The following is a 16,905-nucleotide window of genomic DNA, read 5'->3' as shown; positions in this document are numbered from 1 at the left end:
AGGAAGGTCCGAGGACCAGAGTGAAGACTTCAGGCAGAACAAACAGCACTCCTGGCTAAGCCCAATTTGCATAGGGCAGGCCCAGGTGGAGGAAAAAACATATAAAAGGAGGAGCCAAAGCACTTTCTCACGGACTCTCTCTCCCGCGTGCGTGCGCTCTTTTCTGTCTGTCTCTCTCTCTCTCTCTCACTCACTCTCCTACTATCTTCTAAATAAAATAGAGCTGTAACACTGATTTGCCTAAGAGCTGTAGCACGGTTTGTCCAAGACCCAAGAGCTGTGACGCGTCGAGGGCCTTAATGTCCGTTGCTCCAAATCTTTGTTGTGACGAGACAAAGAACCGAGAAACATACACTCGGGTGACAGTACTACTCTGAGTAAATTTTCTTTTTTTTTTTTTTTGGCCATGCTGTGTGGTATGGGGGGCCTTAGGTCCCCAACCAGAAATCAAACCCACGCTCCCTGCATTGAAAGCTTGGAGTCTTAACCACTGGATTGTCAAGGAAGGCCCTCTCTGAGTAAATTTTCTGGATTTAGCTTTATTTCACTATGAATTTTTAAATTTTTATGGGCTTCTCTGGTGGCTCAGATGGTAAAGAATCTGCCTGCAGTGCAGGAGACCCAAGTTCTACCCCTGGGTTGGGAAGATCCTCTGGAAGAACAAATGGCCACCCACTCCAGTATTCTTGCCTGGAGAATCCCCAAGACAGAGGAGCCTGGTGGCCTACAGTCTACGGCGGTTGCAAAGAATTGGACATGGCTGAGCAAATAACAAACAAAAAAAAATTGTAAAAAAACTCCTCTATTTTAGAACTTCTCTTTAATGCGCGTATCTGACTTCATTGGTGGAAAAACAAATCTTAGAAGCTTAAGTGAAGCCTAGGTCTGCAAAGCCTTCCGGGTTTGGTTTGGGGTGTTAGGAGCACGTCAAGAGAGAACAGGTCACACACCCGGTGGGACAGGACAGGGCTTTGCTGGGCTCCCTGGGGCCTGTGGCGACACCTCAGCCTGGCTGACCCCAGGTGGGTCGTACAGAACCCAGAGGCACACACTCCAGGGTGAACTTCCACTTGCTTTATTCAATCTGAAAACGTCTGGTGGCTTCTAGAGAGAAGAGATCTCTCTAGGCTCGTGAGTGCGTAAGTCACTTCAGTCATGTCCAACTCTTGCAACCCTATGGACCATAGCCCACCAGGCTCCTCTGTCCATGGGGATTCTCCAGGCAAGAATACTGGAGTGGGTTGCCATTTCATCCTCCAGGGGATCTTCCCAACCAAGGGATCAAATCCCTATCTCTTGTGTCTTCTTCACTGGCAGGAGGATTCTTTACCATTGAGCCACCTGGGCAGCCCATGATTCTCTAATTAATATTTCTAAATGGATCAGTGGAAACTGCCTTACAACCATCTGAAAATTTAGCGCCAGTATGTGAAACAGATAGGTTACCAGATGGTGAGAAATTGTGAGGTTGGATATTTACCAAAATACTTATAGACCTTTCTCTATCCTACTGAAATAAGTGACTGTGACATCCTACGAATTTCATAAATGCATAGATTTGTAAATGGTTGTTAAATGCTCACAAACAGGGTTGTGTATAAGGCTTTGCTGCTGGTGTAGCCTGCAATTTGTAAGTCCTTAAATGCATTCCTAATACAAGGTCATCCAATGATTATACTTTGTGTTAGCAGAGCCTGTTATGCAATGTCATAGTTCATCCTGGTAAAATGTCTTCCATTTTCTCAAGCTTGTGTGTTGCACTGCTTTTCTGGAAGCAAGTAGTACATTAATTCATTTATATAATGAGGGGCTTTTCTGAGGACATTAAAAAAAAGAGGCAAGGTTTTTCAACTGTCCTTCATTAATCCTATTTAGATAATCACTTGTACCTTTGGGGCTTCCCTAGTGGCTCAGATGGTAAAGAATGCCTGCAATGCAGGAGACCCAGGTTCAATCCCTGGGCCGGGAAGATCCTTTGGAGAAGGGAATGACAAGTCACTCCAGTATTCTTGCCTGGAAAATTCCATGGACAGAGGAGCCTGGCAGGTTACAGTACGTGGGGTTGCAAAGAGTCAGACACAACTGAATGACTAACACTTGTACCTTTAGAGGGAACCTAAGAACAGCCTGGTGGGCTGCAGTCTATGGGGTCGCAGAGAGTCAGACACGACTGAAGTGACTTAGTAGCAGTAGCAACTAGGGACTTCCCTGGTGGCTCAGTGGATAAGAATCAGCCTGGCAATGCAGGGGACACAGGTTCGATTCCTGGTCTGGGAAGATTCCACATGCTGTGGAGCACCTAGGCCTGTGCACCACAACTGCTGAGCCTGCGTGCTGCAAGTACTGAAGCCTGCATGCCTCGAGCCTGTGCTCCACCACAGGAGAAGCTGTGCAAGGAGAAGCCTGTGCACTGCAACTAGAAAAAGCCGGAGCAAAGCGATGGAGACCCAGCAAGGTAAAAAAAAAAAAAAAAAAATCATAAAAAAAGGAGGCATATGACAGGCTCTTTTACCAATATTCAAAATGTTCTATCTCCTTCCTTAATTTTCAGTTAGTCTTTGAACATATGTGCTTATGGACAGGCAAATAAATATAGCAGCATTTTGTAGGTAACTGTTATATTTGTCTTTCTGAGAATTTTTCTGTTTCATCTAGTTATCTATGTTGACAAATGAATGTTCATAATATTCTCTTAGAACTCTTTTTATTTCTGGAAGGTCAGAAATAATGTCACCTCTTGTTCCTGATTTAGTAATTTGAGTTCATTTTCTCTGGTCAGTCTAACTGAATGTTTGTCAGTTTTTTCTGTGTTCTCAAAGAGCCTATTTGCATTGATTTTCTCTATCATTTCCCCTATTCTCTCTCTCATTTATTTCTGTTTTAAGCTCCATTACATATGACTTTCTGCTTGCTTTGGGTTTAGTTTGCTCATCTCTTCCGAGTGAAAGTTTAGGTTATTGATTTGAGATTATTCTTTTTTAATGAAGGCATTTACTGGTATAAATTTTGCTCTAGGCACAGCTCTACCTGCATCCTGTTTGATATGTTTTGGGTATGTTTTATTTTTCATTTTCATTCATTTCAAATTATTTTCTAATTTTTCCTTATTTTTAAAAAAATTTTTGACCCGTAAGTTATTTAGAAGTGAGTTGCCTAATTTCCACATATTTGTGAATTTCCCAAATTTATTTCTGTTACAACTTCTAATTTTATTCCACTGTGTTTGGGGGACACACTTCTCATGATTTCAATTATCTTAAACTTATTGAGAACTTTAAAAGTGTTCTTTTCATTTCAATCTAATGGACCCTCTTTAAATTTCTTGTAAAGCAGGTTTGCTGACAAATGCATTCTCCTAATTTTTTGTTTGTTTATCTTGCAATGTCTTAATTGCTTCTACATTTTTTTTTGAAGTACAGTTTTCCTAAATGTAGAATCCTTGGGCTATATTTTCTGAATATTAATATTTTCTGAATATTGGTTAATGAATGGTCTGAGATTTTCTTAGGTGCCTTGAACCATTACATCTCCTAGCCTTTGTTTAAGGGCTCTAATGGGGCATGTTTTTTTTCAATGTTCCGGAAGACAGTTTACAATTCTGCCTTAATTTTCCTTTCTGAGTTGTGCAAAGCCTCAAGGTTATTGTGGGTGAGATATCAGGGCCTTTTCAGTTCTGTGCGGGCATGTACCTTTAGAGTCCCAAGAATACACTGGAGCTGGATAGGAGGGGAGTATGGGGGAGAATGGACACCTGTATACGTATGGCTGAGTCCCTTTGACGTTCACTTGAAACTATCACAACATTGTTTATTAATCAGCTGTACTTCAATACAAAATAAAAAATTAGGGGGAAAAAAAGAATATGCTGGAGGTTTTCAAAGTCCCTATACTTTAATTCATCAGCTTTCCAAGTTTTTTTGATCAGCTTCTTATTTGCTGCAAATATTAATACTACTTCAGTACAGTACAGTTCAATCACTCAGTCGTGTCCAACTCTATGCGAGCCCATGGACTTTGGCACACCAGGCCTCCCTGTCCATCACCAACTCCCGGAGCCTACTCAAACTCACGTCCATCCAGTTGGTGATACCATCCAACCATCTCATCCTCTGTTGTCCCCTTCTCCTCCTGCCCTCAATCGTTCCCAGCATCAGGGTCTTTTCCAATGAGTCAGGTCTTCGCATCACGTGGCCAAATTATTGGAGCTTCAGCTTCAGCATCAGTCCTTCCAATGAATATTCAGGGTTCATTTCCTTTAGGATTGACTGGTTGGATTCCCTTTCAGTCCAAGGGACTCCCAAGAGTCTTTTCCAACACCACAGTTCAAAAGCATCAATTCTTTGCTGCTCAATTTGCTTTATAGTCCAACTCTCACATCCATACATAACTACTGGAAAAACCATAGCTTTGACTAGATGGACCTTCGCTGGCAAAGTAATGTCTCTGCTTTTTAATATTCTGTCTAGGTTGGTCATAGCTTTTCTTCCAAGGAGCAAGCATCTTTTAATTTCATGGCTGCAGTTAACATCGGCAGTGATTTTGGAGCCCAAGAAAAGAAAGCCTGTCACTGTTTCTATTGTTTCCCCATTTTTTGCCATGAAGTGATGGTACTGGATGCCATGATCTTTGTCTTTTGAATGTTGAATTTTAAGCCAACTTTTTCACTCTCCTCTTTCACTTTCATTAAGAGGCTCTTTAGTTCTTCTTCGCTTTCTGCCATGAGGGTGGTGTCATCTGCATATATGAGGTTATTGATATTTCTCCCGGCAATCTTGACTCCAGCTTGTGCTTCATCCAGCCTGGCATTTCGCATAAAGTATTCTGCATAGAAGTTAAATAAGCAGGGTGACAGTATAAAGGCTTGATGTACTCATTTCCCAAGTTTGAACCAGTCCGTTGTTCCATGTCCGCTTCTAGCTGTTGCATCTTAATCTGCATTCAGGTTTCTCAGGAGGCAGGTAAGGTGGTCTGCCTTCCCATCTGTTGAAGAATTTACCACAGTTTGTTGTGATCCACACAGTCAAAGTCTTTGGTGTAGTCAATAAAGCAGAAGTAGATGTTTTTCTGGAATTCTTTTGCTTTTTCTATGATCGACTGTATGTTGGCAATTTGATCTCTTGTTCCTATGCCTTTTCTTGAACATCTGGAAGTTCTTGGTTCACGTATTGTTGAAGCCTGGATTCATACAATACTTATGTACATACAATACAACTTCAGGCAGCTGACAAATATAAAAATTGCTGGTTATTTTAAACAAATATCCCTAGGGAAAGGCTAGTCCCACTAAACAAGCTCTGAATGAGGTCAAACAAAGATAAACTCTATTGTGTTTCCAGGGAACTTCCAGACAGCTTAAATAATGCAGTTCTCTGGGAATGGGGCATTATCCGGTGCTCTGAGCCCATCATGCTAGACTGAGCTGGTTGCCAGATAACTGGTTTTCATGACTATTACAATTGCAAGGCGGTTTTTTTTTTTTTTAACCTTTGGTAAATGTTCAATAGCAGATTTTTAAAATTTATGTGCTACTGTGCTGTGAGGCATGCGGGATCTTAGTTCTCCAACCAGGGATGGAACCTGGTTGTGGCCCTGCAGTGAAAGCTCAGAGTCTTAACCACTGGATGCCAGGGAAGTCCCAGGCTGGTGTTCTTTTTTTTAAATTAATTATTTATTTATTTTTGGTGGCACTGGGTCTTCACTGCCGTGCTGGAGTTTTCTCTTGGTGTGGAGAGCAAGGCCATCTCCTTGTTGCGGTGCACAGGCTTCTCCTGTGGTGGAGCTCAGGGTCTAGGCGCACGGGCTTCAGTAGTTACAGCGCGTGGCCTCAGTAGCTGTGGCACACGGGCCTAGTTGCTCTGATACATGTGGAATCTTGGCACGTGGAATCTTTTAGGACTGAACCCATGTTCCCTGCATTGGCAGGCAGGTTCTTAGCCACTGCACCACCAGGGAAATTCCCAAGGTTGGTTTTAAACTCTGGAGCTGGGGAGACATGGAGGGAGGGAGGGTGTGTCAAAAAAACCACAAAGCTTGCTGTTTTCATGGAGATTTGGCCATTTTTCTTGAATTAATGCCTTTCAGATTGTTGCAAAACTTTGGCTAACTTCCACAGATCTGAAAAGTTGATTTAGTCTGTTTCCTGGGAGTGTTTTTATTGCTTTTGTGGAGATTTGGCTTTCAGAGGTTCTTAATTGGCTAATCCAGAAGTTTTCTTTCTCTGTGTATTACATTTGATAAACTTACCTTCATGTTAACTTGCCAAGATGAAAGATTCTACATCAAGAAGCGATGAAAAAAAAAATTACAGGGAACTAAGACAGATAGGGAACTAGCATGTGACACTAAGTAAAAACTAGTGAATAAGGTTATCGATAATGACTTTTAATAGAGAGGAGTCAGACTGCCCATTGACCAGCGTACTATTCATTTAAAATATGTATTGGAAGATACTGTGTCCCAGGGCGGCCCTACCTGTATGTGGACTGGTGCCAGTCTGTAAGCTGCTTGTCAATGGTCTGCCAAGGGACAAGGGGCTTGTGCCAGAGGGTAAATCAATCTACTGTTTCCTTTATCAAAAAAAAGCTTTGACATAAAAAGAAAAAAATTCAGCTGAACTGAGTAGTGTGCTTAGTGACAGGGACCATACTTTGCATGAGGCACTCTATTGCTGTTGTTTAGTCGTTAAATCGTGTCCCACTCTTTGCAACCCCATGGACTGTAGCCCACCAGGCTCCTCTGTCCATGGGATTCTCCAGGCAAGAACACTGGAGTGGGTTCCATTTCCTCCTCCAGAGGATCTTCCCAACCCAGGGATTGAACCCATGTCTCCTTCATTGGCAGGCGGATTCTTAACCACTGAGTCACCAGCAAAGCCCATGAGGCACTGTATGGGAAGCTGCAAAGATAGATCAGATACAAGATTATTTACAATTAGCAGGGATAAGATGCACATTTTTCTATGTCTCATTACTGGGCAAGTTTTAGTACGTATCAGAGAAGCTCCAAATAATAAGAGAACTTTCTAGTGGAAAAATCTGGTGATGCTTAAAGGAAGCAGTGAATATGAACTAAAATTTGAATGATGTTGAAAAAAAAACTTTTAGGGAGAAAAATATTATTTTTCAGCTTTATTGAGGCATAATTGACAAGTGAAAATTGATGTATATGGTGTATGATGTATATGGTATTGATGTATATTGTACAATATGGTGATTCGATATGCATTGTGCAATAATTACCAGTCAAGTTAATGTAATAATCTCATGTAACTACCCAGGCTTCCCAGGTGGTGCTAGTGGTGAAGAACCCGCCTGCCAAAGCAGGAGACATAGAGGCATGGGTTTGATCCCTGGGTTGGGAAGATTCCCCTGAAGGAGGGCATGGCAGCCCACTCCAGTATTCTCGTCGGGAGAATCCCATGGACAGAGGAGGCTGGTGGGCTACAGCCCATGGGGTCGAAAAGAGTTGGACACGACTGAAGCAACTTAGCACTCACCCACATAACTACCATTTTAAAAGCAATTTTCAAGTATTAAATATAGTATTACTAACTCTTTTCACCATCTTGTACATTACATCCCCAGAATTTATTCACCTTATAACTGAGAGTTTGTGCTTTTTGACCAACATTTCCCTATTTCCCCCACCACTCAGCCCCTAGAAACCACCAGTCTACTCTCTGTTTGTACAAGTTTAATTTTTTTTTCTTCTTTTTAATTCATTTTTTACTGGAGAATAATTGCTGTGCAATAGTGTGTTAGCTTCTGCTATACATCAGTATGAATCATCTATATGTGACTTCAGTTTTTTTGGTTTTAAATATGTCATACCATATTGCTTGTCTTTGTCTTTCAGTGCCTGGGTTATTTTACTTATCATAATGTCCTTTAGCTTCTTTTATGTGGTCACAAATGGCAAAATTTTCCTCTTTTTTATGGATGAACTATGTGTATTCTTTATCCATTCATCCATTGACAGACACTTAGGTTGTACCATATCTTAGCTATTGTGAATAGTGTTGAATGGATGATGATATCTCTTCAAGATGAGGATTTCATTTCCTCTGGTTATACAAGCAGAAATGAGATTGCTAGGTTGTATGCTGTGTGCATGTGTTAGTTGCTCAGTTGTATCCAACTCTTTGTGACCCCATGAACTGCAGCCCACTGAGATCCTCTGTCCATGGAATTCTCAGGTAAGAATACTGGAGGGGGTTGCCATTCCCTTCTCCAGAGGATCTTCCCGACTCAGGGATTGAACTCAGGTCTCCCACAGGAGAATCTCCCACAGGCAGATTCTTTACCATCTGAGCCACCAGGGAAGTCCAGATTGTATAGTAGTTCTATTTTTAATTTTTTGAGGAAACCGCATAACATTTTCCATAGTGGCTGTACCAGGTTACTTTCCCACTAACAGGGTTTTCTTTCTCCACATCCTTGCCAACACTCATCTCTTATCTTTTTGATAACAGTAGTTCTAACAGCCATGAGGCAATATGTCACTGTGGTTTTGATTTGCATTTCCCTGATGATTAATCTTTTCATATACCTTTTGACTGTTTGTATGTCTTCTTGGAAAAACTTTCTATTTGGATCCTCTCCCACTGTTTAATTGGGTTGAGTGATGTTTAAGATTTTGATGGGGTTGATAAGGTGAAAAGATGAGGCATTTGATGTAGGACATAGTATAAGAAAAGATTTGGAAGTGGGAAAATGAGGGTTGTGTTTGGAGCCCAGCAAGTAGCCAATTTTGAATGGTAAATAAGTATAGAAGTTAGAGTGAGATAAGGTCAGAGTGGTCATGTATGGATGTGAGAGTTGGACTGTGAAGAAAGCTGAGTGCCGAAGAATTGATGCTTTTGAACTGTGGTGTTGGAGAAGACTCTTGAGAGTCCCTTGGACTGCAAGGAGATCCAACCAGTCCATCCTAAAGGAGATCAGTCCTGGGTGTTCATTGGAAGGACTGATGCTGAAGCTGAAACTCCAGTACTTTGGCCACCTCATGCAAAGAGTTGACTCATTGGAAAAGACCTGGATGCTGGGAGGGATTGGGGGCAGGAGGAGAAGGGGACGACAGAGGATGGGGTGGCTGGATGGCATCACCAACTTGATGGACATGAGTCTGAGTGAACTCCGGGAGTTGGTGATGGACAGGGAGGCCTGGTGTGCTATGATTCATGGGGTCGCAAAGAGTCGGACACAACTGAGTGACTGAACTGAACTGAACTGACTGAAGGTCAGAATGTATTTGAGGCCAAGTTACATAGGACTTGTATTCCATACCATGAAGTTTACCCTTGACTTGGTAGACAAGAGGGACCCACTGACATTTTTTTAAACCAGGAAGTGACATGATTCTACTTTGATTTAGAAGATTAACCTCATATCTTTGAGGACCAGACATCTACAGAGGATGAGACTGGAGTGAACGAAGACTAAGGGACTATTTACATAATAAGAGACCAATAGGATGGACTGAACAAGGGTATTGGCGGCGGGATCTGAGTGGAATGACAGTGTATAAAGAGCTGTGATTGAGGCAATATTTATAGGTTTTAAAACTGCTCAAATATGAACAACAAGGGAAAGAAAGGGTGCTTGGAAGGATGACAGTGCCAAGCAAAGGCAGAGAAAGCAGCAGGAAGAACTGGTTTGGTGGGACAATGATGAGTTGGCTTGGATTGAGTTTGAGGTGCTTGGCAAGTCACTCATGGAGAAATGTGCACTGGAAAGGTAGGTCAGCAGCTAGAGACAGGTGAGGTCTCGGATCCTAATTTGAGAGGTGGACGGCATAAAGATGATGAGGGAGCCATAAGGATTGAAATGCCCAGCAAAGGAAACTATTTGATGAGAGAAGGTAGAAGACCTTGAGAGGAAGGAGTAGTGGTTGGGAAGGGCAAGAGAATGAAGAGGAGGCATTGGAAGGAAGAAGACCACAAGGACATTATTGACTGTAGGATTGGGGGCTGTAAGTATATGCTGTTTTAAATCACTTGAGGAGAAGCAAGACTGGGAATGAAGGTTCGATCCCTGGGTCAGGAAGTTCCCCTGGAGAAGGAAATGGCAACCCCTTCCAGTATCCCAGGAAATCCCATGGACAGAGGAGCTGGTGGGCTACAGTCCAAGGAGTTGAAAAGAGTCGGAGAGGACTGAGTGACTAAACAACAACAATGTAGGATTGAGGGAAACATTTTCTTTCTTGGAGTGGGGGAGCTGGGAAAGTGCGTAGGGTGAGGAGACAGAACCAGGGATAAGTGGAGATAGAGGGTGGAGGTTAGAGTGAGTGAGTGAGTGGTCAGGTCTGCAAAAAGTTGCAAAAAGGTGGGATCGACAAGCTTAGAAGAAAAGGGGTATATACCTTCTTTCATCACAGGAGAGGATGAAATGGCAAGTTTGGATCCAAAGACAGATCAGGAAGCCGAAGGCATTCTCTGTGGGCAACTCACATTTCTCAAGAGAACGGAAAGTGAGGTCACCAGAGACTGCGATGGGGCGGGTATGGGGTTTTAAGGATAAAGGAAAGAACTGAAACAGCTGCTGGGGACTGAGACTCCGAGTAGGCTGGATATGGGCAAATGGATTTCTGAAGACCACTGGGAGCCCAGCTGCAACTAAATCCAGGAACTTGTGGTAAAACCAGTTGGCAAGGCTCATCCATCTGGGGCCCCTGGAGGATGAAGAAAAGAAAGCAGAGGGTGGAATCTTCTAAAGATAGAGTCTAGCCATTTATCTATATATTTTACATTATCACTGCAAGTGAAAAGCAGGCTCATGCCTTACTCAGCATTGTAGTCCCAATACCCAGTACAATTGCCATGCTCATACTTAATAAATGTTTATTGAACAAATAAAGGAAAAGTGCAGCAAGATCAAAATTCTTTTTAACTGGCTACTATATAGCAGAAAGAAAGAAGCAGAGATATTACTAAGGCTGAGTCAGTGTTCTGATGGCAGCCACTCTATCTCCACTTGCCAGAAAGAAGATGCCAGAATCTTGGCTCCCTCTCCTCTGTAGAAGCTTCCCACACCTGCTCATGACATTTCAGAGATCCAGAAAAGTCTCCCCACTGCCTCCGTCTTCCTTTGTCCTGAGGCTTACCTTGCAGTATTGCTAATTTGGCTTCAAACCTAATAGTTCTAATATCAAAACCAACGATTATGGTTTACTACAAATATTTTATTTTTTTAACATTAATAAGTTTGAGCATTATTTAGCATTGCTTTTCTTTGGGATCGGAATGAAAACTGACCTTTTCCAGTCCTGTGGCCACTGCTGAGTTTTCCAAATTTGCTGGCATATTGAGTGCAGCACTTTCACAGCATCATCTTCCAGGATTTGAAATAGCTCAACTGGAATTCCATCACCTCCACTAGCTTTGTTCGTAGTGATGCTTCCTAAGGCCCACTGGACTTCACATTCCAGGATATTTGGCTCTAGGTGAGTGATCACACCATTGTGATTATCTTGGTTGTGACGATCCTTTTTGTACAGTTCTTCTGTGTATTCTTGCCACCTCCTCTTAATATCTTCTACTTCTGTTAGGTCCCTACCATTTCTGTCCTTTACTGAGCCCATCTTTTCATGAAATGTTCCCTTGGTATCTCTATTTTCTTAAAGAGATCTCTAGTCTTTCCCATTCGATTGTTTTCCTCTATTTCTTTGCATTGATCACTGAGGAAGGCTTTCTTATATCTCCTTGCTATTCTTTGGAACTCAGCATTCAAATGGGTATATCTTTCCTTTTCTCCTTTGCTTTTGGCTTCTCTTCTTTCCACAGCTATTTGTAAGGCCTCCTCAGACAGCCACTTTTCTTTTTTGCATTTCTTTTTCTTGGGGATGGTCTTGCTCCCTGTCTCCTGTACAATGTCATGATCCTCTGTCCATATTTCATCAGGCACTGTCTGTCAGATCTAGTCCCTTAAATCTATTTCTCACTTCCACTGTGTAGTCATAAGGGATTTGATTTAGGTCATATCTGAATGATCTAGTGGGCTCCAAAATCACTGCAGATGGTGACTGCAGCCATGAAATTAAAAGATGCTTACTCCTTGGAAGGAAAGTTATGACCAACCTAGATAGCATATTAAAAAGTAGAGACATTACTTTGTCAACAAAGGTCCATCTAGTCAAGGCTATGGTTTTTCCTGTGGTCATGTACAGATGTGAGAGTTGGACTATAAAGAAAGCTGAGCACAGAAGAATTGATGTTTTGAACTGTGGTGTTGGAGAAGACTCTTGAGAGTCCCTTGGACTGCAAGGAGATCCAACTAGTCAATCCTAAAGGAGATTAGTCCTGGGTGTTTATTGGTAGGACTGATTTTGAAGCTGAAACTCCAGTACTTTGGCCACCTGATGTGAAGCGCTGACTCATTTGAAAAGACCCTGATGCTGGGAAAGATTGAGGGCAGGAGGAGAAGGGGATGACAGAGGATGAGATGGATGGATGACATCACCGACTCAATGGACATGGGTTTGGGTGGACTCTGGGAGTTGGTGATGGACAGGGAGGCCTGGCGTGTAGCGGTTCATGGGGTCGCAGAGTTGGACACAACTGAGTGACTGAACTGAACTGAACATTAATAAGTTAGCACGATGCCTTATAAATCAGTTGCATGTGGATTCAATTCATGTTGTTGTTGTTTAGTAAATAAGTCATGTCCAGCTCTTTGTCACCCCATGGACTGCAGCATGCCAGACTCCCCTGTCCTTCACTATCTCTTGGAGTTTGCTCAAACTCATGTCCATGGAGTCGATAATGCCATCCCACCACCTGATATGAAGAGACGATTCATTAGAAAAGAAAGATCCTGATGCTGGGGAAGGTTGAGGGCAGGAGGAGCGGGGGCAACAGAGGATGAGATGCTTGGATGGCATCACCGGGTTCCGGCAGCCAGTGTTCTGAGGACAAACCCCATGGTCAACAGGTTTCCCGGCTCCTGGGAAGGTAGACTGCATTCCAGCAGAGCCTAAGGCATTTCATCAGTGAAAGAAAGAAACCAGGTTATTATGTGATATAGGGGGAAAGGAGTCAAATTTAAATGAAGCAATGTTTGGGTAGCCTCAATGAGGCAAACGGGTCAGCTTTGGGTCTAAACTGCAAAGTGGACTTAGGGCCCTGTTTCTTGGAAATGACAAGTCAAGATACCAACACAAGGTCTTTCCTATAAAGACTTATGTTCGGAGCCTGCATTAGGGTTGAAATAGAGGCTACTTTCTATGTTAAAGACATAGATCTTCCAGGCAAAGTGGAATATTTCCTTTCTACTATAAGCAGATAAGGTAGTGGGTTCCTGGAGAAAAAGAACCAGAGGTAGCTTTTTTTTCGGCTGCACCATTCAGCATGTGGGATCCTCGTCCCCCAGCCAGGACTAAACCTGTGCTCCCTGCATTGGAAGTGCCAGGGAAGTCCCCTAGATGTTGCGGTTTGACACAAGAGAAGCCATTTTAGGTTTTAAGTGTTTTTCGCTCAGTCATGTCCAACTCTTCATGACCCCAAGGACTATAGCCCACCAGGCTCCTCTGTCCATGGGATTCTCCAGGCAAGAATACTGGAGTGGGTTGCCATTCCCTTCTCCAGGGGATCTTCTCAACCCAGACATCGAACCTGAGTCTCCTGCATTGCAGGCATATTCTTTACCATCTGAGCCACCAGAGAAGCTCCATTTTAGGTCTAAGCCATTTAAAAATATATGTATATTTGGTCTTCTACTATTTTTTACTTTTTGGTTGCACAATGTGGCATGGAGGGTCTTAGTTCTTTTTTGTTTTGCTTTTTCAATTTTTTTCTCTTTTTATTTATTTTAAGATCTTAGTTTCTTGACCAGGGAGTGAACTATGTGCCTTGCATTGGGAGCTTGGGGTTTTAACCACTGGACCACCGGGGAAGTCCCAGGTCTAAGCCATTTTGTGATCTAAGCCTGGTCACAATGCTTGCCCTTGAACAGGTCTCAGTAATACTGATCTTACAGGAAGAAAGAACAAGCAGCTGTTATCAGGCAACAGAAAAAACAATAGCAAAGATAATAAATCAGTTGTAAAGACTCCAAGTTCTGTTTCAATGGTAAAGATTAACCTGAAGCTGTCTTGAGCTGTTTTGCAGAATTTGAACCCCTCCTTCCTTGAGCACTCAACCACCGGATCAACTGGAGCCTCTCCAGTTTGTGGGCTGTCTGCCTGTGCCCTTTGTTGGGGCTAATGGCGACCTTCTCCAGGACGACTGATGCCACATGCTGCACTTCCTAGATCTGCTAGAGCCAGAGCCCCTGTCCCTGAGGCAGGCCACTGCTGACCTGTGCTTCTGCAGGAGACACTCAAACACTCAAAGGCAGGTCTGGCTCAGTCTCTTGTGGGGTCTCTGGGTCCTGGTGCGCACAAGGTTCTGCCGGGTATGGACTTTGAATCTAAACACAATTTTGCCCCTCCTACCATCTTGTTGAGGCTTCTCCTTTGCCCTGGGGCTTGGGCTATCATTTTTTGGTGGGATCCAACGTTCTCCTGTTCATGGTTGTTCAGCAGCGAGTTGCAATTCTGGAGTTCTCACAGGATAAGATGAGCAAATTTGGAAAACTCAGCAGTGGCCACAAGACTGGAAAAGGTCAGTTTTCATTCCAGTCCCAAAGAAAGGCAATGTCAGAGAATACTCAAACTACCACACAATTACCCTCATCTCACATTGGCAACCCACTCCAGTACTCTTGCCTGGAAAATCCCATGGACACAGTTCACAGGGTCGCAGAGTCAGACACAACTGAGCGACCTCACTCACAAGCTAGCAAAGTAATCCTGAAAATTCTCCAAGCTAGGCTTCAACAATACGTGAACTGAGAACTTCCAGATGTTCAAGCTAGTTTTAGAAAAGGCATAGGAACAAGAGATCAAATTGCCAACATCCATTGGATCACAGGAAAAGCAAGAGAATTCCAGAAAAATATCTACTTCTGCTTCATTGACTACGCTAAATCCTTTGACTGTGTAGATCGCAACAAATTGTGGAAATTTCTTAAAGAGATGAGAAGGCAGACCACCTTACCTGCCTCCTGAGAAACCTGTGTGCAGATCAAGATGCAACAGTTAGTACCAGACATGGAACAACCGACTGGTTTCAAACTGGGAAAGAAGTATGTCAAGGCTGCATATTGTCACCCTGCTTATTTAACTTCTATGCAGAGTACATCATGCGAAGTGCTGCGTTGGATGAAGCACAAGCTGGAATCAAGTTTGCTGGGAGAAATATCAATAACCTCAGATATGCAGATGACACCACTCTTATGGCAGAAAGTGAAGAGGAACTAAAGAGCCCCTGATGAAAGTGAAAGAGGAGAATGAAAAAGTTGGCTTAAAACTCAATACTCAAAAAACTAAGATCATGGCATCTGGTCCCATCACTTCGTGGCAAGTAGATGGGGAAACAATAGAAACAGTGACAGACTTTCTTTTCTTGGGCTCCAAAATCACTGCAGATGGTGATTGCAGCCATGAAATTAAAAGATGCTTGCTCCTTGGAAGAAAAGCTATGACCAACCTAGACAGCATATTAAAAAGCAGAGACATTGCCAACAAAGGTTCATCTTGTCAAAGCTATGGTTTTTCCAGTGGTCATATATGAATGTGAGTTGGACTGTAAAGAAAGTTGAGCACTGAAGAATTGATGCTTTTCAACTGGGTTTTGGAGAAGACTCTTGAGAGTCCCTTGGACTGCAAGGAGATCAAACCAGTCAATCCTAAAGGACATCAACCCTGAATATTCATTGGAGGGACTGATGCTGAAGCTGAAACTCCAATACTTTGGCCACCTGATGCGGAGAACTGACTCATTGGAAAAGACCCTGATGCTGGAAAAGATTGAGGGCAGGAGGAGAAGGGGACGACAGAGGATGAGATGGTTGGATAACATCACCAGATGGATGGACATGAGTTTGAGCAAGCTCCAGGAGTTGGTGATGGACAGGGAAGCCTGGCATGCTTCATTTCATAGGGTCACAAAGAGTCAGACACTACTGAGCGCCTGAACTGACAAACTGAAGAGATGATGATGTTAACTTTTTCTGACCCTTGAATTTTATCTACTAAAGCTTGGACTCTGTTGACCTTTGCCCCAATTCTATGCTGAATTCTCCTCTACTCAAGCCCCTTCATGCATGTGCATGTACCCGTTAGCTTAAAATTATCTCGATTTTGGGAGGCACTCCTTTGGGAAAGAGCCCCAGTGTTTTCCTTATTTGTTGCAGATAATGAATTCCTTCTTTCCCATCCTTCCTTCTCCCCATCTCTGGCTTCGTTGTGCCTTTTGGCTTGACACTCACCAAGAAGTGAGCCCAATTTTGCAGTAACATTACTGATTAGACTTCAAACATCAAAGTTTCTGACAGCTGCTGAATTTAGAATGTGATTTCTCACTGAGAAATCAGAAGTCACCCAAAAAGGGGTTGGTTATGACATTTTACAGTTGTAGCATGATCTTGGGAGAAATGTTGCCAGTTAAGTTTGCAACTGACTCTACATCTAGTGTGCCAGCCAGATTCAGGGCAAGGACAGGGCAGTTTTCCTTTCTCAGTATAGTGTCTGGAGAGAGAATTGAGTCTTTATTCAAAAATTTCAAAATCACCAGCTACATTCCAGAAGGATACCATGAGTACAATTTTTATTTAAAAATAACTTCTAGGGACTTCCCTGGTGATCCAGGGCTTAAGGCCACCCTTTAATGCAGGAGGTGCAGGTTCAATAGCTGCTCTGGGAGCTGAGATCCCACATGCCTCATGGCCCAAAAACTGAAACATAAAAACAAAAACAATTTTTGTAACAAATTCAACAAAAGATTTTTAAGATGATCCACTTCCCTGGTGGCTCAGACAGTAAAGGGTCTGTCTACAATGTGGGAGACCTGGGTTCGATCTCTGGGTCGGGAAG

The 16,905-nt window shown here is 42.9% G+C and overlaps 1 protein-coding gene across 2 annotated transcripts in view; it reads right to left on the bottom strand.

Moving 5' to 3' along the window:
- Positions 1-6,548: 6,548 nt before the first annotated feature.
- The window catches only part of CREG2 (cellular repressor of E1A stimulated genes 2), a 38,917-nt gene continuing 28,560 nt past the window's right edge, over positions 6,549-16,905 (bottom strand). Inside the window, exon 4 of one of the 2 annotated variants that reach the window (XM_086323884.1) lies at positions 6,549-6,895. In XM_086323884.1, coding sequence (XP_086180010.1) covers positions 6,682-6,895 — 214 coding nt within the window. In that variant the 3' untranslated portion in view covers positions 6,549-6,681. Of the gene's footprint in view, positions 6,896-10,223; positions 10,666-16,905 lie in introns of those variants that run through there. The other variant, XM_086323886.1, reaches the window with a different exon arrangement.

Source organism: Bos grunniens, chromosome 11 (assembly GCF_055505025.1).
Source record: "Bos grunniens cultivar Pamir isolate PY7600 chromosome 11, Bosgru_T2T1.0, whole genome shotgun sequence".
In the NCBI taxonomy this organism is placed as follows: domain Eukaryota; kingdom Metazoa; phylum Chordata; class Mammalia; order Artiodactyla; family Bovidae; genus Bos; species Bos grunniens.
The sequence above is the reverse complement of the archived record's forward strand: the minus strand, read 5'-3'. Positions and strand labels throughout refer to the sequence as shown.